General features: G+C 53.2%; 6 protein-coding genes across 6 annotated transcripts, besides 2 other annotated features; 3 read left to right on the forward strand and 3 right to left on the reverse strand.

Moving 5' to 3' along the window:
* Positions 1 to 8,251: 8,251 nt before the first annotated feature.
* Positions 8,252 to 8,279: a sequence feature (Short protein (CCOS01_01573, KAK1540259.1) was converted to a misc_feature.).
* A 53-nt stretch (positions 8,280 to 8,332) lies between these two features.
* Positions 8,333 to 8,385: a sequence feature (Short protein (CCOS01_01573, KAK1540259.1) was converted to a misc_feature.).
* A 4,517-nt stretch (positions 8,386 to 12,902) lies between these two features.
* Positions 12,903 to 14,050, forward strand: CCOS01_01574 (uncharacterized protein; the record flags this gene model as incomplete). Its single annotated transcript, XM_060449767.1, has 2 exons — positions 12,903 to 13,121; positions 13,184 to 14,050. The coding sequence occupies 2 exons, from the start codon at positions 12,903 to 12,905 to the stop codon at positions 14,048 to 14,050; spliced, it is 1,086 nt and encodes a 361-aa protein (XP_060321205.1).
* Positions 14,051 to 16,071: 2,021 nt separating this feature from the next.
* CCOS01_01575 (uncharacterized protein) lies at positions 16,072 to 16,599 on the reverse strand (the record flags this gene model as incomplete). Its single annotated transcript, XM_060449768.1, has 1 exon — positions 16,072 to 16,599. One exon carries the CDS (start codon positions 16,597 to 16,599, stop codon positions 16,072 to 16,074), a length of 528 nt encoding a protein of 175 aa, XP_060321206.1.
* Positions 16,600 to 17,379: 780 nt separating this feature from the next.
* CCOS01_01576 (uncharacterized protein) lies at positions 17,380 to 17,988 on the reverse strand (the record flags this gene model as incomplete). The annotated part of the gene is made up of 1 exon (XM_060449769.1): positions 17,380 to 17,988. One exon carries the CDS (start codon positions 17,986 to 17,988, stop codon positions 17,380 to 17,382), a length of 609 nt encoding a protein of 202 aa, XP_060321207.1.
* Positions 17,989 to 18,758: 770 nt separating this feature from the next.
* CCOS01_01577 (uncharacterized protein) lies at positions 18,759 to 19,279 on the reverse strand (the record flags this gene model as incomplete). The annotated part of the gene is made up of 2 exons (XM_060449770.1): positions 18,759 to 18,974; positions 19,196 to 19,279. 2 exons carry the CDS (start codon positions 19,277 to 19,279, stop codon positions 18,759 to 18,761), a joined length of 300 nt encoding a protein of 99 aa, XP_060321208.1.
* A 194-nt stretch (positions 19,280 to 19,473) lies between these two features.
* On the forward strand, positions 19,474 to 20,047 carry CCOS01_01578 (uncharacterized protein; the record flags this gene model as incomplete). Its single annotated transcript, XM_060449771.1, has 2 exons — positions 19,474 to 19,492; positions 19,800 to 20,047. Coding segments are annotated over 2 exons (267 nt in total), but the record flags the coding sequence as incomplete, so codon positions are not given.
* Positions 20,048 to 22,470: 2,423 nt separating this feature from the next.
* Positions 22,471 to 23,001, forward strand: CCOS01_01579 (uncharacterized protein; the record flags this gene model as incomplete). The annotated part of the gene is made up of 1 exon (XM_060449772.1): positions 22,471 to 23,001. One exon carries the CDS (start codon positions 22,471 to 22,473, stop codon positions 22,999 to 23,001), a length of 531 nt encoding a protein of 176 aa, XP_060321210.1.
* Between the last annotated feature and the right edge of the window lie 2,640 nt (positions 23,002 to 25,641).

Consider the following 25,641-nt stretch of genomic DNA (forward strand, 5'->3'; position numbering starts at 1 on the left):
ACGCATGAAAAGTCCATCTACCATCATCAGTACCTAGACATGGCCATCCGTGACAAGGTCAAGAAGGTCAATCGACATAACAAAACCCGCTCAACCCCATCTCCCTCCCTCCAGCCCCCAGAGCAAAATTCCTCGACGGACAACCCCAAAAGAGGGGTGGCAACACATCGCGCTAACAAGAACCTCGGATGCAAGCTCAAGACAATGACGCCCCGAGATAGATCAAAACCTCCTCCACCCATCCAGCTTGACCATGTCCAACTCACTCCTGTCGGAAACAACCCACCACCACGAAGTCTCTCCCAGAAGAAGCCAAGGCCGTTGAGAAGTCAACGCAAAAAGCCGACGTACGGTAAGCGTCATCATTGAACAGTACGCCCAACCGTTGCCCCGTCATCCGAAGTAGAATGAGTAAAGCAAACGCCCATCATTTCGTCTCATCGCCAACGGCCGGTCTTCACCGGCCTTCCGGGGGAAAGCCGTTCGCCCCCGGGATCCTATTCTAAACACTTCCACCGCCGCAACGACAACAGCATCGCCGCAAATGACCCAAAGAAGCTTTGGCACAATAGAGACTAGATACACACGAATTAAAATCGGAAAGGTTTGGCCAAGTATCCTCATGTTCATCACCAGCCTCGGCGAACTTTGGAGAAAAAAAGAAACCTTCAACATGACGGTAACGCAGAATAAGAGTAATTCCGCCTCATCACCAACAACGAGAGACGCGGTATGGGGCCAGAAGGGTGGATGCCGTCGATATTTCGAAGCAAAAAAACACCAGACGATATAGTTACAAAACGAACACAAAAAAATGAGAACTCGAATAACCTCCGTCGCCAACAACAGCCCCAAAACCATTTCAATCCCGCCGGAGGGATACCTGTCTGCCAAGTACTCACCTCACTCACTCACCTCACTCACTCACCAAACTCACCTTCCCTAACCTCCCTCCCAAAGCTTAAGATTAAAAGACAGCCGAGGTCTTGGAACCAAAAACAGTAATCGATTCGTCGCCGACAAACACACAGACATCACCGTTCAGCAAAGCGCGTTAAAAAAGCACTAAAAAGGCCATGAAGATCCAATTAAACATTCGTACACCCCAGCCATTAACATTTAGAGTTGCTCTCACTTACGACGAACCTTCAATGTCCGATCAAAATTACAGTTGTCAGTTTGTTTAGTGAACACCCGACCAGTTCATGCCCCCCCCTTCCCCCCTCCTTTCTCTTTCCCCAATCTCTCAGCTGGGACTTGGACCTTCATGAGCCGAGGCTTTAAGGGAGTCAAAACGAGACAACACAGAGAGAGGGAGAGAGAGGCGCAAGCTCTGGCCACCTATCTTCTCACATACCCTTCTCTCTCCTCTCATTTGTCGTATATACCTGTAGATATGTAAACCTCGGTGATTTGAAACGCAGCAAGCTCCCAATTCCGAGGTCCGTCCCAAGTTGGTATGTGCAGGATTTAGACTTTTTGGTGCCTCTCTATCCCACCGGCGCCGCGGATGATCTCCCACAACACATAAACCCGGAGCAACGTGCCCGGACTCGTAAAGAAAACAGTAATCGCCGACCCGGTCGCCCGCGGGTCTCCGCTCGGGAGTGGTCGCCCGGACATGAAGACGGGCGGGCATATCATTTGACGCGGCCGCTTTCCTTGGTCGAAACTCCGTCTTAAGTGAACACAGGGTATCCTTTCGTCCACGGAATTTGGTTTCCGCACGATACTAGACTACGTGTTTCGATATGCTTGACAGAAAGGGGGCGACGATTCCCCCTAAGTTTAACAGCATGATATCAAGGGTCCAACCTGCAGAACGCTATTGAACGTGCCTGTGTGTGAGTGCGCGGACAAAAGTGTCGCGCGCAGCCGCGGGGACCTCCAAACTAGGTAGGCTGGTAGGTAGCCCCGAGGCTGTCAACCCATCGGGGACGTTGAACAAGTTCTGCCTGGAAACACTTGCTTGCGGACAGAATGAGTAGAGTTCGTTCCATTGTCGGGTCATCCATGATCATCCGTGCCATCACGCACGTTCGTGGTAAAACGCAGAGGTTAATCTTGACACTTGCAGCGCTTATGGGCACCACTTCAGGAAAGGATACATTAGACGAATGTACTGGCTTCAGTAAAGTTGAAGTTCTGTTCGAGGGTTCGCGAGAATGGCTCTCGAGAACAAGTCGGGCGCAATGAAACGCCCAGCGATGTAGAATCTCTCAGTCCACTTGTTGGAGCATTTGCCAAATTCAACGCACCGAGTCCGCCGGTTTCGGCACGGGAAGAAGGGCTCTCTTCAGAGACGTTTCCGATGAAATTGGCAGGTCGCGCCATCACCGCCGACCGACTCCCGAACGCATCTCGATCGCAAGACCGGCCACGGCAACAACGGTTCCGGTTGCCAGCCATGCATTTGACTGGGGTCGCTGCGACGCCAACCCGGGTGCCAGTCGCCGCTCTGCCGCTTTCAGATGCCGGGAGAAGACCGGCGTGGGCATCGGCAGGATGCACAGTGGGGGCCCCACTGCTCCGTGACGGCGGGATGACTGATCGGGGTTCATCGTACGACGACTTTTTGGTTGCAAATCAAGCCGCCCTACCCATCCCCACCGCAAGAAATTTCACCAATGGCCTCCACTGCGAATATTTTGCATTCTCACGACAGTAAGACTAGAACGCGCACACCACGGGCGTCCCTTTCGGCATGAGTGGGGCGGACTTTGGTCGGAAGACATTCGGGTAGGTGATGACGGTTACCTTGTCTAGACCGCCGTGCGCTTGAGCCGCGGAAGGTGACTAGCATACCGTAGTGAATAAGGGTTGTCATGCTCATCTCTGGGCCTGCCCGGCGATACATTACCATTCTCGTAACTCACGAGGTAATGTAGCGATGAGGTATTTCTGTGGATGGGAGGTTGGTTGCTGCACTGCCTGCTCCAACCAAGGCTGGCGCTTTCGAAAGTTCTGATAACAGAATTCGATATCGTGTGGAGTCTGAACGCACTTCGTGATCGCAAATTCGACATGTTTGACTCGTGCGAATGTGAGCTGCCTTGGCAGCCATCTACTTTTTACTGCTGATGACTGTTGACCAACCGCAAATCGTTTTATAATGTGACGGAATAGGAAACCAGACTGACACATGATATCTAGCCAGGTACGAGGGGAAAAGCTTGGCAAGCCATTGTTGCAGATCCGAGATCTGCTTCCCACCGTTGCAGCGTTTGACTGACAGGCTGTAGCCTGACTTGACCGAGGCAGATGCCCATGCGTGCCCTGGTTGATGATGCTTGGAGCTTAGCCAGGCATAGATGTGTCCACGATAGGGCATCGACCAATGCCTGACTGAGCGAAAGATACGGATACATAGGCAAACGAAACCATATCAGTGCTTGCATGCGAATCGTTTGGGGCGTGTTGCTTGTCGTACTGTCGCTTCCAAACCCTTGGCGGATTGGCCCACCTGAAAGAGACCAATTTTGTTGCCAACTCGTACCACAGTAAGTGACTTCTGTTCTAATGCGACGGGTCTCTTGGAAGTCTTTGCATAGATGCCCATGGAAATCTCAGAATCCATCCGGAGATAGCAACGGGGGTCAGGTCCACTCCCCCGAATATTTTGCAGACAGGGGCCGGTGGCGTGACTCGACAGTCAGACCGTTCTTGACTATCGCCCGGGCGTCGGCGAGTCTGCTCCGCAACCAGCCATTCAGCTGCCTTCCAAACATACCCAGGAAGAACGATTGAGGAACGTTGTAGATCGAGATTCAGGACCCCTGGATGCAGAGTCGACCAAGAAAAAGACGATGCAAACAAGGCAGCGGGCTCGCGCATAGAGTCAGTCGGGCCACTTGTTCCGATCACGTCTCCAGCTTTCCGTTCGCCGAAAGGGTCAACCGTAATTTGACATGGTTGAGAATACTTGCTCCCGTTCGTGAATATCCACACCACAACGGCCTCAACTTTGGTGCCCTTTGTGAATTGGTCCTCCGGGAACGTGGGTATCACCAAAAGACGCCGCCCCGGGACCCGCTGCCGGGCGCCAAGACCAGATCGGCATCCGTGAATATTCAATTCCGCAATCCCGCTTGCGAGTCTTCCCGGCCCCGGAATCTACTGTCACCTGCGTAGGTATGCAGCCAAAGGGACATATGGTCAGAAAGCTTTGCTACTGGCGAACCCCACATGCCTCGGTTGTTGGAGCACTCAACTTGTCGATTTTGAGTGTGGACAGCGCGATCATGCGCCCCGACAATCCACCAGGGACGGGAAGACGTGCAACCCCGGTGCGTATCAGCTTTCAGATGGCGGTGCTGCATACGTCGTTCGGTACCCACGAGCTTGTCCTGGATGATGCGGAATCACCAGAGGAGGGACCCCATGTGAAGGGAAGCTGCCTAGCATGATGATGGTTCCTTAGCTTCGGAGCCGGCGTTCAGCACCTGGAATCCACGACCCGTCCGATATCTCAAGTTTGTGCGTTGTCAAGGTAGGTCTAGATACGGGCCGAGGGGTGAGACCAAAGACTGGAAACGTTCCGCCAGTATGCATATAGCTCAAAGCTTTAGCTAGAGTTTCGTGCGCTTAGATGACGTCGCTTGCATCCCAATTTCCTCTAGACACAAAGGGGAGGCATTGTGCATGTCATCGTGGCATAGTGGTCTAGTTTGCCGGCTGCCATTTTCAAGGCGCGAGGCTGCCTGTCCAGATCGATTTGGAAGCCTCGATACGTTGAGGGGGCTTGATTGGAAATCCTTCAGACCGACAAAGGTCGAGAACCAACACCAAATCAAAGTCGGTATCGCGTAGCGGGACAGCTCCAACGCCGCGCCGACAAGCAATGAGGCTCCAATGCGACCACACGTCATGCAGCGAGTTTTGGTGGAGTCGAGCCTCGGCCGAACTGGAAATTAGCAGAGGCCGAAGTCCGCTTCTGAGCAGAAGCGTACCGATGGCCCTATTAACGCTCAGAGAAGCTGGTAGGGCGGATAGCGCCTAGAAGACAGCGTGTACACGGGCAGAAGAATCAGTGGTCTATCCGATGCTGACGATATCCCTGTTTCAGGACCTGGTGTGTAGGAGATGGTAGCAACCAAAAATGCATGTAGAGCCGTGTACCGTCCCCAGCCCGCGTCCAGGTGCGTTGGTATCACGATGGCGGGGAGAGGAGGCGAATAGTCTAAGTGAGCCATTTTCAAGATTCCGGCTTCTCCCTTAGGCCCTTGATAGAAGACCCTGAAAGAAATGATTTAGGGGGTCATGAGGAGGTATCCGCGGGACGGGGACCAGGGGATCCCACAGCTTTGGATCCCGATCTCGTGATGGATGGAGAGGGAAGTTTCGATGTCGCGAATGTACACTATCTGTACCGGATGGGAGGTTTGCGGCGCAGCCAGCAGACCGGGTTCAACTTGTCTGGATCGTAAACGGTAGGAGAAATACAAAATAGGAGGGCCAGGGTTTAGGGTCGCTGTTCTGTCGGTGGTTGAGAGTCTAAGTCGGAGGCCGAAAGGCCGCTTTCGTTGCCGAGAGGTGGCTGTTACTGGGCCCTGGCGGATGCAATTGGCTTATGATCGGCCCAGGATCGCCCGGGATAACTTTATGAAAGCTAATGCAGTCCAGACGGGGAGCGGGAGGCATCCGCTGGCTTGGGCGGGCTGCGCTACCTGGCGGATACTGATCCGAGCCAACCCTACTGTGAGGTATTAGTGCGGTGTAGTGTAAGGTAGGTAGCCCCGTGCTACGGATTGGGTGTGGCGGACTTAAGATTATTGATAACATGTGGCCCTTGATGACAGCGGGCAGGCGGCGTCGCCATCATCAACAGACCAGACGGGGACGATTCAGGAGAAACAGGACGATCGTTGCCTTGTGAAGGTTCTGGGTTGATTTCAACGACGCAAACGGGCGCGCGTTGTTGAAGAATCACACCTCGGAAGCAGGTAGGCATTCGATAGCGGACCGTGCTATGCTGAGCTGAAGTTGATCGAAGGGCATTCATAAGAAACCCAAACCGATGTGGTTCCCGGGCGGGATTCAACGGCGGAGGGAATTCCCGACGGTCATGCGACGTGAAGAAGCTGCACGAAGATAGTGTAAACAAAGATTAAGATTCTGGAAGATGATGCATGGAGATAGATGGTAGTTTCGATGGAGACAAGATGGGACTGCAGAGGTACTCGGAGAATACAGCCCGGGATTGGACGTACTCGAAAACGGTACGTACAGGATCGGTGTTGAAATACCTACCTATATGATGCAGCTGCGCGTGTGAGCGGCACTTTCCTGAATGGGGTCAAGTGGATGCGGCACTTGACAGCAGTGTAGCCGATTAGTCAGTTAGGCCAGGATTTCCACTAAGCCGTACAGAGACGCGGAGATGACCCATCGGCATTTATGTGGTGGAGGGAAAGAACCATCTTCTAGAAAAATTCGACAGTCCCACGATGATTCCACCTCGTCGTTATGAAAGGGGGGGTACACGAGCGAGGATGAGGTCACGACCGACGGACAATGTTCCGCTCTTTGGGTGGTGCTTCCGCTGCACTGCACGTTATCTGTTTTGTACGGAGCGTCCACGGAATGGGGTTTGTTGGAAAAAAAAAAAGGTAGGTACCTCCTAGCATAATGGTGGTTGGGATGCGGCTGCTACTGTATTTCTCCGTACTCCGTGCTACCAGGTAATACCAAAGCACCTAAGGTACATACTGCGTAATTTCTCGATGTTGTGTAATCAATGTCGGGGATGATTGGTTGTCTCTCCCTCAATCCATCTATCCCACCCAGTCCGGCGATTAACTAAGCTTTTTCTGCTCCTCCGCCGTGAGATTTCTAATTCGTCCCATGTCAAAGCCGATTGGAGTCGGCGACGGCGTCAGCCACAGACCGATGAGACAGAGCCCGCTGTTGGCTGCTTATTACCGCCGCCCACGAGGTGGTTTTGACGGCTCGCCGTGGTTTTTTTTGTAGATACCTAGGATACTCCCTGCTAGTGCTACCGAGATATCATCTTTATGGCAGCGTTATTGGGCTGAAGCCATACTTCTCTCTGAGGACACTATCCTGGTCGAACCCTGATGGCTCGGTTTACCAAGGGCACGACCCAGTGCAACGGGTGTGTCAAGTCCGATCGCGATGAGCTTGAAAACCGGCTGGATGGCCTGCTATGGTCTAGGTAGTTGGTGAACGAGAGTCCACGTAGGTGGTTTTACTGTGTATGTGGTAGACCCGAACGTGATTGTCGGTAAGCAACCACTTACACGGAGATGTTATCTCCGCTCCGTGGATCTACGCCCCAGGCCCGATCGGCATGGGGGAACGGAAGACAACACAATGATGCTAACGTTACGTGTGATTATCATAACGTGCCTGAAGGGAACAATTGTCTCACCCCCGGAGACAGTCCATAGCCATGCAGTGTTCCAATGAGTAAGGTATCCAGCCTCATGATTGGGGGGTTGTCTAAGGTAGATGAGTCACAACGGGCATGCCATGCGGTTATAGTGACTGAGCAGCGGACATGAGCGAGAAGAGAGAGTTGCAGCAAAACTACCTTAGGTGCTGAGCAGAATTGATAGTTGTGAGGGGCATGTCCACTATTTCGTTGAAAGCATCCATCGCGCTTGTGGTCACAGGAAGGAAGAATCTGCCAGTTAAATCCGGCGGGAATACCTCGCCGATTACCTGAGCGTTATCTACCTTAGTTACCTTAGTCCGGGCCTGGCCCACTAAAGACCCACCTCTGCACACCTTTACCTCAAGTGGGACACACCGATGCGTGCCTGATCCTCCTCCCCGGCCTGTTGGCACCCACGCACCACACACCACGCACCCACACACAGCACCTCATCCACGCCCGCGGTTGTTTCCCGCTTTGCATCTCCACGACAAAGTAGCCTAATTTTGCCCTAGCTGACGGTTTGCCCTAGGCAACTGGGGGCTTTTGGTCCGGGCAAAAATGATCTCCATTGCTTATTCTCGCCCTCCTCCGCCCGGGCACCGTTTCGGGAACCGATACGGCCAACCTGACAAGAGCAAGGGACCGACAGCTTGGGCGCAGCCACACCGCACATGAGGTGGTGACGAGACAGTATCTCGTACTCGTACGGATACCGATGCAGCTACCCCAGATGAGAACGACGTCCTGCGTTTCTGTACTCCGTCCACACTCTTAAACCAACTGAGAAGGACACACTACTTATTCACACATGGAAGCTTCGATCCTTGGCACACGGGCCACGGCTGGAACAACATGGCAGCTGGAGCAAAGACGCAGGGAAGTAAGCAAGTGGGTGTCAGCCCTCCACCGCCCACGTTCTCAGACATCAGAAAGAACCCAAAGATCCCAGAAGCAAGGATCCCAAGCAGGAAGCAGCCACGGTATAGATCACTCGAATGGGCGGTGGCGGGTGAGGATTATTGGGACTTGGGGCAGCTGCCTTCAACAGTTGTTGGTTCTCATATTCCACATGGAAGGGGAGGATCATGGCAACCACTTCGGATAGCAGTCTATCTGCCTACCGCCACCACTCCCGTGCCTCTACTTTGGTTCAGCCTGATGCATTGCAACTTGATCCGCCACAAGTCCATCATCACCATTGTATCTTACCATCGCCGACCATCTTCGCATGAATCTTGACCCCATGCCGACGCCTTACAGCTCAAGCTCAAACCAACCCTTGGTCACCTCGAGCTGGCCTTGCGAGCCTCTGCTCCGTGCGGTACAGAGCACACCTCAACAGCTCTCTCGACTCTCGAGTCCCTTCTCACGGCACTGTGCCTCACGAGACCTTTCTTGGCGGCTTGTCAACGGTTGACCGTGAACCTACCTACCACCGGCGGAGGAGCGGGCCACAGAGCGGCCTCGCTACCTTGAATCTTGTCCGTGCTCCGCAATCTCTCCGCGCACCATCGGCGAATAGGCTGTCACCCTCCGTTCCAACTCTCAACTTTCTCCTCATCGCCGCCGGACTTTTGTAGCAGTCCACCTACCCGACCCTTTCCTGTACGATCGATCAACAACGAACCGTTGGCTCCGCCTGCCGCCGTGGGAGTGGCCAGCGGCCGAGGCCTTGTCGGCAGAGAAACATCATCGCGGCTCTTAATCGTTGACTTTGAATTAGAGTTTGCTGCTCGAAACTAGACGCCATGACGTCTTTACACTCTTTACACCCTCGGACGGTGTCATGGTATCAGACGGGTTTGATGGTGGACTCAATCCCACTGCACGCTCCCGCCGCATAGAGTGCTGCGCTGGCCAGAAGTTTGGCCTGAAGTATCTCTTCTTCCTGTCGTCAGTCGACCTCGAACAACCTGCCTTAAGCTGCACCGCCTGTGAGCTCCCACAGAGTTCGCGGTCAGGTACAACCTGCCTTCTATGCAGCTCGCCAAAGCATCGTCGACCTCGGCCGACTGGTAGCTACCGTTCTTGGCGCATATCAGACTTTGGCACGCACCGACAGCATGGGATCTTTTCACCATGGAATGAATTAGGACGACACAAAAGTCCGCCCGCGGCGACCATCCCACGCGAGGCTGTCGGCACCGTTGGCCTCAAAGAGGAAGTCCCTGCATGGATGGGAGCTCGAACGTCTGCCACTGTCTGTTCTCCGAACCTGTCCTGCAGGCATTCGACTCTTCAACTGACACGGTCGAGCCCTATCGGCAAGGGACGTTTTTGCACCTCACAAAGATGAGTTAGTTCTCCCGGCGGCACCTCGTCAACTACCCGTCGGGCATACGAGAGCCGTTGGATCAATTTAGGCCCCGGATAGGAGAACAGGAGAGCATTGAGACCGTGTTAGTACCTGTAAGGCGTAGGTATCTGGGCAATGCGACAAATTTGGACAGGTTTTGGCCCAACCCAATGGTTATGGTCCATCATGATTCATCGACCCTGGCACCCTGTCGATTTGCCCAAATTGGCATTCCCAGTCAGGGACCAACCAGGCATAGCAATGCCAGTTGGCAGACTCGGTCTCTGGCGTCATCAATTCAGTCATGCCTTGTCGTCTTGTCTCCATTCGAGTCCAGAACCTCTCGAGGATCGTACAGTATGACGGCTCCGAGCTACTGATCTAGAGCAGTAGAGTCGCGGTATCGTCGATGATGAACGCGCAGCAAAAGTCAAGACCCCGCCCTCGGCGCCGGCCTCGTCAACAGGCCGGAGTCTTGGCATACGGGGTTGCAGTTTACCCTGATCGCCCCGTCAGCGGCCCCGTCAGATTCCGCCGCATGCACAAATCGAGAAAATTTAGGATTATGAACAACCCGGTGTTGGTCATCGGACTCACTGCATTGAACCTTGGCCAGGTGTCGTGCTCGAAGGCGTCCGCGGCTCAGCGATGTTGGCATGGTGCGGCGCAACGGAAGATACACAGCTACATGTTCACACCAAAAACGGCCAGATCGAATCTACGGTTACGAAGTCAGAGAGAGAGAGAGAGAGAGAGAGAGAGAGAGAGAGAGAGAGAGAGAGAGAGAGAGAGAGAGAGAGAGAGAGACAAGAGACGTTGGGGTCAACATGGCTTCACCGTCCCGAACGGACGAGTGGGGTTTGCAAACAGAGAGCAAGTAAGACATGAGCACACTCGAAAGAGAGACACAGAACAGATCGGGTGGTTTTTTTTCTGTCAGTCTCGGAGCGATTTGTCTGCCTGGGCGTGTGTCTCTCGCGTGTCTTCGTCGACCATCTCGTTCCATTCCTTGGGCCCATCACCCATGCAGAGCTTACTCAGGTTCGGGGACTTGTGAACCTCCACTCCCGAAGTCTCTGGAGGTACCGATCAGTCACAGTCACAGGAGCGGACCCGCTCAACCTGCCTTACCTACCCCTTGAAGGTTGACAGCAACATTGCGGGCCTTGTCGTCGCGCAACCCACTTTCATGAGGCGTACACACTCGGCTTGGTTCCTACCAAGTAGCGTTCCGTTCACGATTTGTCGAGTGTTCCCCGAGGCAAATGGTCCAGACTCGGCCCATGTCAACATACTCGCAGCATCATGTCATCTTTTGTTCATGATCAAGCCTCATTGCTTGGAAAGATCCCATCTCTTGATCCCGGCAGAGTTGTGGGTGACCCTGCTTGCTGGATATAAGATGTGGTCGGCTGTTCCGTCTGATTGGGATCCCCCTACACCGGAGTCGGAAGCTATTCATGTTTCGAATCGGGGACCTTGATCAACATCACAGTTCTAACTCCGCCGACCTGACGTCGATACCTACTCTGCATACCTTCAGCTTCAGCGATCTGGTGTAAAGGATTCTTTTTTAAAAAGACCATCTCGGCCCGGAAACATTCCATCGATCCAGACTGTTGTTCATTACCTCCAAGGCAACAACATTACCTCTAGTCGAAATAAGAACCTCTAGGTCTCATCTTACACACCAAGATTGAGGAGAATCATATCTTGTTACACCAACAAGCAGCCTAGAAAGACAAGCCATCCACCACCACGTCCACACATGCTCTCCCGCATCCACCCGCCCGCAAAAGCATTTAAGGACTTTGGTGACGAATAAGAGAAAAAGGAGACCAAGAAGAACGAAAGGCCCCAAGACCCTGGATCAGCACATAGCACACAACAGGGTCGGCAAACAAGATCCGCTCGAGACACGTCCGCCATTCTGCAGTCAGCAATCCGCCGTATCAACAGCGGGAAGCAGCAACAAATAAGCCGTACTTTACACAAGCAGCGACCGGCTTGCAAATCAAATCCCAATCCCTATCCCTATCCCTATCCTCGCCGTCCAGTTCTCTGAACTCCGCAGCGGACTTTACCTTGTCGCGGCTAGCTCTTGGGACCAGAAAGAAAAAAAGGCTGCTAGCGCGCTGCTACTACCAGCTACATCCCACAACTTGGCTACGTACCGGACGTACTTTTGATACACGACGGTCGCCAGTTGACCACACACACTCTCCAAATTCAGCACAAAACGGAACCAGGATCCTTCTTGAGGCCGTCTCATTTTCATAACTACTGGGCCCGCCCGCGCACTCGGACATAAAGACGTCGCCGACCGTTAATGCCACCCGCAGCAGACCAGGCCAGCAAACCCACACCCACGCCCACGCCTACACCACCACCTACCTATTCGTAAGGTACCTACCTACCTGGTCCTACGAATACCTAACGCACCGCATCCGCACTCGCTCCAGCTCCAGCTCCAGTTCCAGCTCCTCCAGCAGCAGACTCTCCCCGACAGAACTCCCCTAGTCTGCCCTGTCTGCCCTCCACTGTACCCGTCGTACCGCCGTACTTGCATCGTAAAAGGTACGGGGCAAAGTACCGCACCAAAGCAACCAGCATCAGCACCAAGCACCCGCAACGCACACACCCACCCCCCCTGCCTGTCCTGTCCTGTCCTCTCCTCTCTCTCCTCAACCTCCACTGCTTGCTTGCTCTGCCCTCCTTAGCATTGCGAGCGACCGAACTCTATCAACCCCAAAAGCTTCCGAGGCCTTTTCCCTGCGCATCACATAATCTCGCGCGCGCACATTAGACGCACCCCGTCTACTCCCCGTCGTCTCCCCGTTGTTGCTCGACATTAATAATTTGTCTACGCCCTCCATCCCAGTACCTTGCCGTGCTTACTGTCCCGCCCTCTTGACCCTAGCGCCGCGGACTCTTGGCTGTGTCATCCCGACTCTTTTACCTTTTTGGTTTATTCTTCCTTTGACTGGGTCGACTTCGTTCTCGCTATCCTATATAGTTCACTTACACGCCTCTCACCTCCCTCACCCACAGACTTATACGCACTTTGCCCCTCGGTCTACATCAACAACATCTTCCTCTTCCACACATCGCCACACCTTATCCTCCCTTCCTACTACTACTACAACAACAACAACTACTACTACTACTACATACTACCCCATTAACTAGTAATCATTCACCACCACAATGGGAAGCGGCCTACCCACACCTCCCTTGGAGGACCAAAAACCCAGAAAGAGCTCCTCCAGCTCCAAGTCTATCAAGCCCAACCGCCATACTGCCAAGCGCGCCAGCCCTCACAACGCGACACAACATCACGATCATAGCTCTCAAGCTATGTCTGCCGATGGACGTCACAAGAGGGTATGGAAGGCTTGCGAAAGGTGTCGTATGAAGAAGACCAAGGTAAGCAGCACCACCACACCCGGCCTCATGGTCACTCCCATCCTGACTTGGACTCCACTTAGTGCGACGGAGAATTCCCCTGCAAAAGGTGTAAGGACGATGGTCTCGTTTGCACCGCCGGCGTTCGCAAGAAGACGGAATACAAGCAGCTGCCCAGAGGCTACGCCGAAGTTCTCGAGCACACCCAATTCGCCCTCATTGCCACCGTCCATAAGTTGTACTCCATGGTTAGGAACCAACAACAATGGGACCTTGGTGAACCCGAGCTCAACGATAGAGGACAGCCTGTCATCCACAACATTGCCCAGAAGCTTGGATGCATCCGCCCGAACAGCGATATCGACTTGCCAGTTCACTCGGTGTTCCCTGAGGACGAGGCGGGCTTGGCCGAGTTGGCGCGCCAACTGGAGGAACAGCAAAAGGAACGCGATGTTGAGAAGGCCATGAAGGTCGAGGTCGATTCTAACTCAAGTTGCGAGCGTTCAGACCGCGCAAGCTCTTCCGACATTGATCACTCGGAATTCGAGGCCGACTACCGCAAAGCTGTCTTTGGCGGCCACAACAACCCCATGACCATGTCTCCGCAAAGCTTCTCTACCGGATACACTGAGTTCGACGTAGACTCGGTTGCCTCGCCCATCGATCCCACCGCCGCCATGTTTCAGCAAAATCAGTCCCCGCCCATGAACGCTTACCAACAATGGAATATGCCCAGACAATCAGCACCCTCTTCAATGGATCTCGCTCAGCAATTCTTCCAACATCCCGGCGCTCTCACCAACATGGACATGCTTAACCAAGGCCTGATCGAGTCAGAATTCGGCACCATCAAGCCCCACGTTCTTAACTGTCCGAATCCGGAAGTCATGATGGGAATGGGCGACCCGATGATCTACGGGGGCTATGACGGCGAGCCAATGCGACTGTAACCCCATCATTCCAGCCACTGAGCATTTCGAGTACGGATTATGAGTTATAGAGTTGGGGCTTTCGGTCGGGCTACGGCCATCAGGCGCACAGAAGACATTGGGGCCATGGGATTTTGCGAATTAATGGGATTTTCAATGATACACCGCGAAGGCGTTGCTTTTTCTGGGAAAGGACCCTCCCCACATCTCGCGAGAGAGAGAAAAAGGCGTTTGACGGTTTTTTTGGTGGTTTGATTTTATGTTTTGTTTGGTCAAACTCGGATGAGGTTAATCGCCACCGTTCAAGGTATTTGGGGGGCAATAGTGAGCGGGAAACGGCCTTTAGGAAGAAGGATTTATTAGCATTGAGGCGAACGATTTTTCACGTTGCAACGACACCAAAAATCGAAACCATTGTATCAACTTTTTTTCTGAACTCGTGTCTACTCTATTTCTTTTGCTTGTGTGATTTCCTCTGGGATGAGCTTTAGAGAAAAGGTTTATCTCACCGACCACCCCTCCTTTCAGAGAGTTGGGACGAGGACAAGCTTGCATAAAGCTGAACCGTGGGGGGGGGGGGGGGCGAGAGGTCAAAGTACCTCTTCCATCCCCCAATGTAAAAAAAAAACAAAAAAAAACAGATATACACACAATAGCACCACTCTTCGAGTCACCAGAACTCTTTTTTGGCCGTTCTTCGATCGTGCAATCTCTTCCTAATTCGAATCGTAAGACAAACAAGAGTCCGTGAGCATTTCTTCAAGCTCAGGTCGGCGAATGCCCCAAAACCAAGTAACTCTGTAACCTCGTCATAAATCATTGTAATTTTTTATTTTTTATTTTTTTTGCAGCTAGCTAGTTTTGCCGACTGGCTCCTCCTCCTCCTCCCCTTGCTGTAACCTCCCAGGTTTTGACTTCCACGCGTGTAGAACTATGGGAGGGCATGACGCTACAAAAAAAAAAAAAAAAAAAAAAAAAAAAGAGAGAAAAAAAGACGGTGACAAGAAACTCTGAAAAAGTCTACTTGTCTCTTGTCTCACACTCTACTATGCTGGCACTACGCTACACTACCCTGACCTGATCCCCGGATATGGAACGAACTGCTACCAAAAAATTACCCTCTCTAATGTACGCAGTAGGCCGGCCATTGGAATCGGCGACGGCATGCTACGCTACCGTATCAGCGGGCACCCTGCGGCCTTGCCTGCCCTGTGCCCGCTCGGCTTACACACTCTCTCTAGTCTCTAGGTATGCCCGCAGCGCAGCCCAGAGAAGAATCTTAAAAGAGCATCTTGGGTTTTTGTTGCTTACCAGGAGCCAGCTCCGTCGGTCAAGCCAGCGCCCCCCCCCCCCCCCCAATTTGCCCTGCGAGCATGCCAATTTTGTTGCTCTCAGGGTTACCGACGCTGCGACCGACGCCCCGGAGGGTTTGGAGCGAATGCGACGCTCAGAGTTGCCAAGGGGATGAGCCACGGGGTCTCCACGTCACGACATATAATTCTCTCCAGGGGGGGAAGGTCGGCGGCGGACTAAGGTAAAAGGTCGTTTCTCGCCGCCGCCGAAGGGGACGGACGAACATCAATGAGACAGTTGCAGGGCCTAAAATTCCGCAGGGAGACAACTGTCAGAAGCCTGCTGCGCTGTTCTAGTCAGTGTCGCATCAGGTAGTAGTCATTGGGAGATGAAGATGGCCTCACCGTACCCATCGGCGACCTTCACAACAAGCTCCTGACACGATTGCGGCCTGCCAAATTCCCAACGCGACGTGATACTTTCTTCAAGCTTCTGGTGGCCCCCACTTGGTGACTTGATCGACCGTACAGCTCAGCAGCCGTGCCAGCATCTCTCATGAGATTTGGGGGCCGAAATGACAGCGATGGTGCAACATGGCATGACTAGACAAAGCTCCCATGTTGCCAAACGTAGACTACCGGCCTCCTTTTTGGTTTACTGCCATGTGAAATGAGCCGCTTGCTGGTCGTATATCGCATCACCACACGCAACGATCAACAGGTTCGAATCGGTGCGGACCAAACGAATCTTCAAAGTCCGCCGAGAAGGCGGGCGAGCAGTCGGTCAGGCGTCGTCACGCCCCTCATCTCTAAGCCACTTGGTAGAGTCTTGGTCAATTCTGGTTCTGGACAAAGGTCCCACTGGAGCATCCGTGATCCTTGTTGGTCGATCAAGGGGTGACAGGGGGAGGGTGTGTGGTTTCGATGGTTCTGCATCTGCGGCGGCGGGCTGGTAAGTGGCAGGGCGCAAAAGCCAACGGTCTGCGCAAAGACGCACCCAACGCACAAACCGCACACCCCCAGATTGTAGTATAGACGAGGAACCAACTCTGGCGGGTAAAGGCTTACTGGTGCAGGTAGGATGAGGATGAAGCAGGGTTGCTCCCACGAGAAAAAAGCAGAGACGAGTGAAAAATAAAAAAAAACTTTTCCAAAACACACGACGGAAAACCATCTGAATGTATCCGCCCTACGATATGCTTCGATCCCGAGAGTCCACGCCGCGGCGACCCACAGTGCATGTTCCACTAAACGCGGGAAGCTCAGGGCGCTGTTCATGCGATAATGCTACGTTTGGGAATATCAGGCGGGCTATGGCGCGGGTCGAGGGGTGATTCAGGTTGACCGTTAAACAGCGTTGCTGTCTATTGCGCATCACATACGGATAGTATACTCCGTACTTGGTGATTGATTACGGAGTATGGCACTTTGCGCGACAGAGAAGGGGGTCGCTAAGTGGTTGGAAATCGAATTATGATCTCGGCGTTTGTGACGGAGGGCGGGACGGGAAGTTGTAAACCCCGCGGTCCGACAGTGGATAACCCATGATGAGTCGATTTTTTTTTATGAAGAACTAGTTCCATCGTCTTTGTTCGGGTCCGAAGATTGAGTGAGGTGGACTTTTGTTTTGCTTCTCTCTTCTGCCCCAGATAAGCCCGGGGGTCATTTTGCTGTCCACGGACATCAAACATGGCCGATGACAATGTCTGAAGGGACTCGGGCAGGTGTTGGCAATGACACCTTGTGAGTTCACGTGTTGGGCTGGGCGGATTGTCAGAGTTGGGTTGACGATGCTGGGGAACCCCTGGTTGCTAGTTTGAGCGTTGCTTTGGCCTTTGGAGTTCAAGGCGCTTTGTCAGCGGGCCGCTTTGGCTTTTGAATGGGCCAGACCTCTCTCTGTCCAGGACGACAGGAAGTCAGCCTGTACGAAAGTTTTTGTTGACTTTCTGTGGTGGACATGATCGGCTGCCGTCAAAGTAGACTGCCCAGCATGGGAAGCTTGTACAATGGTTGAGGCCCTGGGCCAGGCCTTGGGTGGGACACGTTGTAAATCTCCTCTCACCTGCACCGAGGAGAGCAGAAAGCAGGAGGTGTTTCCGTACGGATCGGTCCAAAGTGAGGACCAGAAGCCTCTCGGCCGCAGATTTCGGATTTCTCGCATTCGGGTTTCCTCCTCCAGACTTTTCTCCCCTCAGTCTCTGACAATTCTATTGTCGTGCAGAATAAAAGTGTCTTCATGGTTCGTACGGGACGAGGGTATCCATTGCCTGGCTGAGTCCAGGACTCCAGGCAGTGGGTAAGCTCCGCTGTCAGAAGACAGCCGAAACGCAGTGATGGGGGATGTTGGCTGTTCCAGTGAAATTGTTCCCTCCTATTCTGTCCTTCTCGACTTGTTCTTCTCTTTGCTCCATACGCAAGCAGCCAGTCGGACTGCAACACTATCTCGCCCCGTCCCACTCTGTCCACATTGTCGGGATCGGAGAGAAATGAGTACTTCGTACGGGCTGTTGATGACCAACCGTCAACGTGGTTGGTGGTACCCTGACAAGGGATCCCGTATTTTAGGCAGGTGATCGTAAAGGATCGGCCGCTTGTAGTTGAAATTATGAAATGAACGCGGCTTTTGTGCAAGCCTCGGCAGCTCGCGGTGCCGAGCTGGGGGTCCATCGGGCCCTAATGCACATATACGCCGTATCTCCATCGCCGTCATCGCCGCCATGGAGCGGCCGGGGTGTGGAGGGCCGCCGAGGGCTTTCAATTTGCGCAATACCCATCGGTTTGGACCCGTCTAGTTGGGGGTGGGCTTTTAGGGTTCGAGGTTAAGAATATGATACTGGGCAGATTTGGGGGCAGAAACAAGGTGAAAATTTCTGCGCCCAGTCCATTGGTATTTTAGAATAAGGCGCGCTTGTTTGGAGAATGCAAAATGGATATGCGTTTGATTGGCGCTTGTCTTGGCTTGCTTGGTATTCTTGGAAACGCAGTCCGCGGGCTCGGAGCGCCGGTGCGTGACGACGGCCGAGTGCCAGAGAGTCGGTGTCCTCTAGGGTCCTTGTCTAATAGCAGCTTGGCATCAAATTCCGTCCGGCGAGGAGCCAAGACTCAGGACACGTCTTTGAATAGGTTGGCATCTGCGAGCGCCCAGTGAGTAGGGAGTACCAACCGTCAATCGGTCAAGACTCAATGGCAGCCATTGACGATGGTGTAGCATCCGTCAAGGTATCCGTAATACCGTATGGTCACTATGGTGTACTCCGTATCCCCCGTAGGAATGAACTCGTAAGGTCCAAATGGTAAAGGGGCTGTGGCGGGTGGTTGCGGGAGTGCACGTGAACTGTGTCCTCCGGGATGGTTTTCTTCACGCGTACATTGACCAAGGAATCAAGGATCTGTCAGGGCCACATTTCGCATTTGGCATTTCGCATCTTGTCTCCACGTCAATTCCGGTGTCGTGTGCATGCGTTGCCGTAGTGTACGCAGTAGTGTAGTCGCTGCCTGGCGGGGTCTCGTGTGTTGATGTTGATAGGTAGGCGATCCGATGGGCTGATGAAGTTCTGAAGTTGTGATGGAGGGTTGATGGTAGGTTGACTTCGCAGGGGCGGATGTTCCTCGGGCCCGAGGAGCTTAGCAAGGAAGGACTGCGCGAGGTTGCGCTGCGTGCAGTCTGTACGTACTACTCCGTACGGAGTACAGTATGTACTATGCAGCCTGCCTGCAGGTGGGATCATGGAGGAGGTGCTTTGGTCCTATTCCTCTCCCTACCTTTGCTCCTACTCATGGTCGTAAGCTCATATTCCTCCGTCGATCCTCCCGGGGTTCAGCTGCTGGTTTCGCCCGCAAAGGGACACAGGACCCTGGAACAGCTGGCTCGCTCTTGACCCATGGTGGTAGTGTACACCGTAAGAGTGTGCGCGTATTCCCGCATTAGTATCCGGAGGTTGGAGGAGCAGAGAGCCATCCTGCACGCCTCGTACTTTCCGAAACCGTCCAGCGCATATACCTGATGTTGGCAGGTACACAGTAGACCACAGGCAGTACTCACGCATGGGAACTTTGGAGTTGCATCCAGAGAGACGGGTTTGGACTACGGAGTACGGGAGCTTGAAATGCACAGAACGCAGCAAAGGTCCATGATTGGCCCGGACAGGTCTACTTCAGAACGACTTTCAAGGTACGTCTCTCTTTCCCACCATTTGCTGTAAGGAGTATTCATCCAGAGTAGCTACTATGTACTGCACTCACCTCCAACAACTGACTCCTGCCAACCACGTTCACAGCCCTTTTCCTACGGCTTCTTCGACCAAGATTGCCTGCATACGTCGTACTTCGTACTTTTTCTCTCCTCTCTTTAGGCGCCAAGGCCCTGCCCTGGGCAATTAGGTTCAGTTGGCTGAAAAGTGGCTGAGCTGTGGCCCTATCCGCTTCCCCGCAACTCAACACGCGTATTGGCGTATCTGCCCATGCCTGTTCTGCTCTAGGAAACTTGGGAACGCCTCACCTATCTCGCATTCCTCGCATAGACCTCACCTGTCCTCGTTTTCGCTCTCGTGGTGCGACTGACCGTGGTCTTTCTACGAATCTGCGACCGATGCCATCGCTGTCAATCTCAGGCTATCAGCAAAGCCATGCCGAGCAGCCGTTCTCACCAACCATTGCACGATGCGAAGTTTACGAAACTTGTCGAGGGGCACTTCTGCCAGCCAAGGCACGAGTTCACTGCTTGTAGATTGCAGGCTATCACAATGTGGCTCTAGGTACTCCGGTTGGCACCCCCAGAAAACCAGCCCCAAGCAATACCTACTAGCTGGGCGAGCATGTTTTAACCTTGATTAGCTATTGTCGAATCAAGAGCTCCTCGCCAACTCCATTTTAACGTCTTGGCCGACCATTTGCCCCCAAATCGGGTGGCCGTGTCTCTCTTGGCGCTCTGCACACGCCGTATTGGCATCTCGTCATTCACCATAACGCTGAGAGCAGACATCGTTATGCTTTTCCCTGTCAAACCACACCACGACCACCATGTCATGCCAACCTCTGAACCCCGCCCTAAGCCTTGTATTCGTACCTGGAGGGGGTCTGTGAAATTGCACCGCTTTTGCGGCCTTGGGGGTGGTCTAGGCCTATGCCAATGTTGTTGGCGCAGCAATCTGGATTGAACAAGATATGTTGATACCTGAGTCGACTTCGAGTGACTTTACCCAAGTCTCCTCAAGTCTCTTCATGTTACTCCCCAGAATGGCACCTGTCCGCCATGGAAGAAAACCCCGTCGTGGATCTCCCCAAGGCTTAGCGCGATGGGCTCTGTTAGACGGTGTCACTACGCCAAGCGCGGTAGCGGAACGATGTCGACGAACTAACATCTGAAAGGTGCCTTCCTCAAAGGACCACCAATCGGTTTCATCTTTGAATACCCCTTCACCTGACCATCAGATGACGGCCACAAAAAGCATCGCGCAATGCTCTGGACTGCGGAAAACTTTACGGCCCTGCCGTCCTCATATCAAAACCCACGGAAACCTTAACGCGGACATTGCGATTATCGCAATATCGGGCTCCAGGCGGCCTATACACGCAAGACGCTGCCAACAAATGTATCCCATTTAGAGGTAAACCCAGTCTCAATAAGTGTGTCACCGGTGGTTATCTAATAACTGTCATTGTAACAGGGGCTTTCATTCCAAATATTGCCTGATATTGCCAAATCCGAGGCGCCACAGTCAGTCTGACAGACGAGAATGTTCCCCGTCTCGCATGGAAGTTGAGTCAGGTGGCGTTTTAAGGCCAAAAGTTCTGCCCACTCACCATCTCATAAGACACGACAATTTCTCGAATTGCAGTATTGGATGCTTGCAATTGCCTGCTTTTGGATTGGCATCGAACAATCCTACGCTGGATACTGGGAGATCGGCATCGCGATGTGTCACTGCCCTCAGTGATCAGTCATTGGCAGACCCGTGGCGTGCTAACAGACAAAGTCTCCGCACACTTGCAAGCCCGTGGTCACAGAGACTCCAAAAGGCCCGACGTCGCGTTGGCAAACTCAATGCCAGTCGTTTGGGTCACGCTAAGCAACGATTACTTCTCGTCATCAGCACCTTAATCACCTTTGTAGAGTTGCAATTTGCCCAAAAATAACGTTCGCTGTTGATGGACAGGGTGGAGGGGCGCCGGTTGAATCGCGAAGCCTGTCAGCTTACCAGCAGCAGGCAGTGAAATGAGGCTAATGCAGATCTTCTGCCCAAGTCTCAATAACAGGTGTACAGAGATTACCCGCCGGACGGAAGACGCGATTACTCGACCTATGGTATCCGTACTGCCGTCCAGTCACCGGCCACAAAACTCTCCATCTTGATCAGAGGAATAAGCCAAACAGAGATTGGGGCTCGTTCAATCCCACGTCAGCAGCAGATATGCCTCCTGAACACAAGGCCACCAGTTTGATAAGAATACCGGCTTGATGGCGGCATCGTCTCTTCAACCTCAGTCTCATAGGCTGTTTGACATCCCAATCTACGCAGGTGATGGCGCTCGTCAACGCCCGCAGCTTGTGTCGTGCGTGTCACCAGGTTGGAGATTGATCACAGTGGGGAGGCCATGGCCTAGCCACAATGACTTGGAGTGAGCAACGACTTCCTAGAGTCAAATGTTATCTTCTACCAACGCGGAACATCGCTGGATCTGGAGGGGAAGTGGGCTAATTACTGGTTCACCCTATGCCAAACTCTGAGAAAGCTTATTGACTCGAATACAGGCCTTTCAACATGTCGACAATCTCACCTTTCAAGAGAGGAAACTTAAAATTCAGACGAAGTTGGGGGCTACGCCTACAGTCCGCCTATCTAGCATTGAAGATCGAGAATCGGACCTGCCTCCGTAAAGGGAAGTGGGCGGGCGGGCGGGAGCGGTGACTGGGACTCGAAAAGGAGTTCAGTACGTTTAGAAAAGTCTATTCACGATGTTGGGGATTCGGCGCGCGCGAGTCGCGGTTCATCCTTTCTTGGCACGGCAAAACAGAAGTGCGAAAAATTGGCCACCCCGGTCACAACGAAATAGTCGGCGCACCGCCGTCTCCGTCTCCATGGTACAGCGCGCGTCAAAAAAAAGGGGTGACGGTGTGGAAGAAATAAGGTTAAGCGGCAGCGATTGGGGATGCGACGTCGTTCACAGGGATATATGCTGGTACCAAGCGCGAGGCTTTTTGGTAAGCGTTCATTTGCGTTTGGATGTGGTTTATTCACATGGACCACGGCAGGGAATGGGTCTTTGGCCGCTTACATGGTTTCACGGCCTTCATCTTGTCCTATCCCCGGCCCGCGGGCTTGGCCGGGGTCCGGGGTGCGGACAGTAGGGTTTGGATTCTACTCCGCTTTTCCTCCGCGATTGGGCGCGGAGCTTCGGTTTCGGGCGTATATCCGAAAGCCAAAGGTTCACTTAATCATCAAGGTAGCACCGTACCAAGGCAAAGAGGGTAGGACGACGCGCGAGAAGGTCCATCGCGGTGGAATTGTTGCTTGGGCTGGTGACATTGGCGCTGGGCGGAAGTTTGGCGGAGGTCTCACGCGCGGCGTGGAGTCTGTGAAGTTATTCCGAATCTCAAGGAAAAGCCGCCGAGTGGTGGTTCATTCCTGCGTGGTAAGCATAATGTGGACTACACCATTCGTCCGAGCGATGGACGACTAATCGGCGCCGGTGCAATCGGTGCAAAACGCGGATTTGTCATCTCACCGTCGCCGATGTGGACGATTACCACGGACTTTTTCCCCTCAACAGTAACACACGGGGGCTCCCTGCAAAGCCCGATGGAGCTACGGTCTCCTGACGTGATCGAGTTCGTCGTACCTTACGGTCTCTGTCTAACTTGGCACTCGGGGTCTGGCAGAGGAAAGCTTGATAACGAAGGGGAGAAGTTGGGATGATTGACCGGTTCCCTCTTCTTCCTTTGGAATCCCGCTCCGGCGGCTACGCCCGTTGGATCAACGGGATCCCCTTCTCGGAGGACCATGAAGTCAAGAACCCACAAAGCACGGGGCAATTCTTGGGTAATCCCCTCTTCTTTCCCGTCGCCTGCGTAAGAGGTGCCGTTATGCCGGGTCATCACTCTTTTGGGCCTGGAACTCGCCATGAAAACCGAGGGCGTGGAACTGGTATCCTGGCGCGGGATGGCGACTCTTTTGCATGGTGAGCTTTTTCTGTGGTGATGGGCAAGGTGAGTGAGCAATAGATTACACCGCCCCCTCGTTCCCCCACACAACCCTTACGGGCTTACCACACGGGGGACCATCTTGTGTCTACTCTCACACACCACTACCCCATATGCCGGAGAAGACCCTGAGTTTCTCAGAGTGAGACGGTGAGGGCTAGGTTGGGTGCTGCATCGCTCGCTTTCTTGGTCTTTACGGCGTTGAACCCCTTTTGTGGATTAGACCCGGATGCTGTTGCGAGGCTTCCGAACAGACTCTTGGGCACGCTCTAGCTTGTCTTGAGCTGAAGAGGCCTTTCAGCCTGACCGAGGTGCGGTTGGTGGTATGATACAAATGGCTGGCTGGAACAACGAGTGCGGCGCGGCCGTGTCCGTTCTCGGTTTCGGTAAATGCCAAACCAACAACGTTGGTCATTTTTCTGCCCCTTCGCCCTTCCCCCCTCTCTCTATATCCCTCACCTTGAAGACGTTCTTGTCACTGTACTTGCGATCTACATCCTCATCATAATCTGATGGTTTGATGATCTGATGCTATGGCGCAGTCGTTTGCTTTGACGGCGGTGAAGCGAGGTGACAGTGACAGGCTCCTGGGCCCTACGAGGATAGAATGGAGGGAAGGGGACCCCCCTCCTTCGGGACTTCCAGATAGCCAGCCAGGACGATCTGCCTTGCCTCTTGCCCCCCTCCCCTCATTTTGCCCCTCAATGGCAGGGTGGTCTTTCTTATGGGGTCCTTTGAGCTTGTTTTTGGAGATAGCTGCTAGCTATACTCCGTACTCCGTAGTCTTGGTTCGGTTCATCGGGTGGTTGGGATTAGGTTTTCGTCTGGCTCGGGTCTGTGGCACCACCGTCGTTGTCACCGTCACTGTCAGTCTTGCCAGGTGGGTGGTAAGAGTAGTTGGTTCCTCTTCTTTGACTCTGCATTTCCTTGTTGGCGTGTCTGTGGATACGCTTAGGCTAGACGGGCCGGTTAGGGGGACTGGACTAGACCGGGGCTTCTACTTGGTTCATGACTTGGCCATTAGAAAACGGTGATGGTAAACGTGACGGAAGTTGGGAGTTTACGGAGCTCGTTGACTTGACGTATTCTTGTTGACGATGTTTAGAAGGCGTTTGGGGGATGAGATGGCGGTCGCGTTGATGAAACCAGGCGATGAAGAGGGATCACCTCAGTGGACGGGTCTAGCATCATACTGAGACCTTCGGATTTCTCTAGTAGCTATGCTGACTTGTTCAGACATCTGTGGATGGCCTTAACTACGACTATTGATCCTCATCATGCTGGTTGATTGACTTACACGCCCAGACATGCTTGAACGTCTCCTATGGACCTTTAGCTTACAAAGATCATGTGGTATAAACTCAAGGAATATGCGGTCAGGCCTCTCACACTTTGCTGAAGGAGCTATTGTGGTGGTATGCTAGACGTGTTTCCGATACTCATAACCTGTTCAGTCGGAAGCTTGGGCCGACTCTAGCTCCTCAACTATCGTAATTAGAGACCTAGTTGAACGCACAAAGGATCTCATTGTCGAGCACGTCGTCCTTTCGCTATGGTCTGCCGCGAGGCTTGTACCTAGTTGACTCTTGTCTTACATTCGCGACGACTCGTGTGCTTGTATCTCTAGTGCGTGGTCTCCCGCTTCGTAGCTATGGCTTTGCTTAGTACCTCTCTGTAGTGTGTTGATAGGAAGAAACACTTTTGCTAAATGTGGATGAATGACTGTCCAAGTTTGTAGTTGCGAGTAAGTCCCTAGCCGCAGTTCGATGTATGCATGCTCTGATGCCATGCATTCTTTGCATCTAACGATGTGGACCTGTCAAACCAGCAGCATGTTACCCCAAGCAGAGCAACGACTCTCTATTCCCTGAGAGGTATTGCCAACCATCGCATTAGGTTCTGTGAGGCCTGCGTCCGTTCGCCGAGAAGCACATTATGATTTCCTACCCCTAGGTATGATCACATGTCATGCATCTGTGATCTGACGTGTCTTTCTCCCGTCGACAAGAGCTGAAGCGCCTTTCTGGAGAGACTTGAGGCTCTGATGGAACCAGCGACTCGCGAAGTTAGCTTGTACGTGCCTATACGGCTTTGACTATGTCGCCGAAACAGGTCAGATC

Source organism: Colletotrichum costaricense (assembly GCF_030867565.1).
Source record: "Colletotrichum costaricense strain IMI 309622 chromosome Unknown Scaffold_1.1, whole genome shotgun sequence".
NCBI classification, from domain to species: Eukaryota; Fungi; Ascomycota; class Sordariomycetes; order Glomerellales; family Glomerellaceae; genus Colletotrichum; species Colletotrichum costaricense.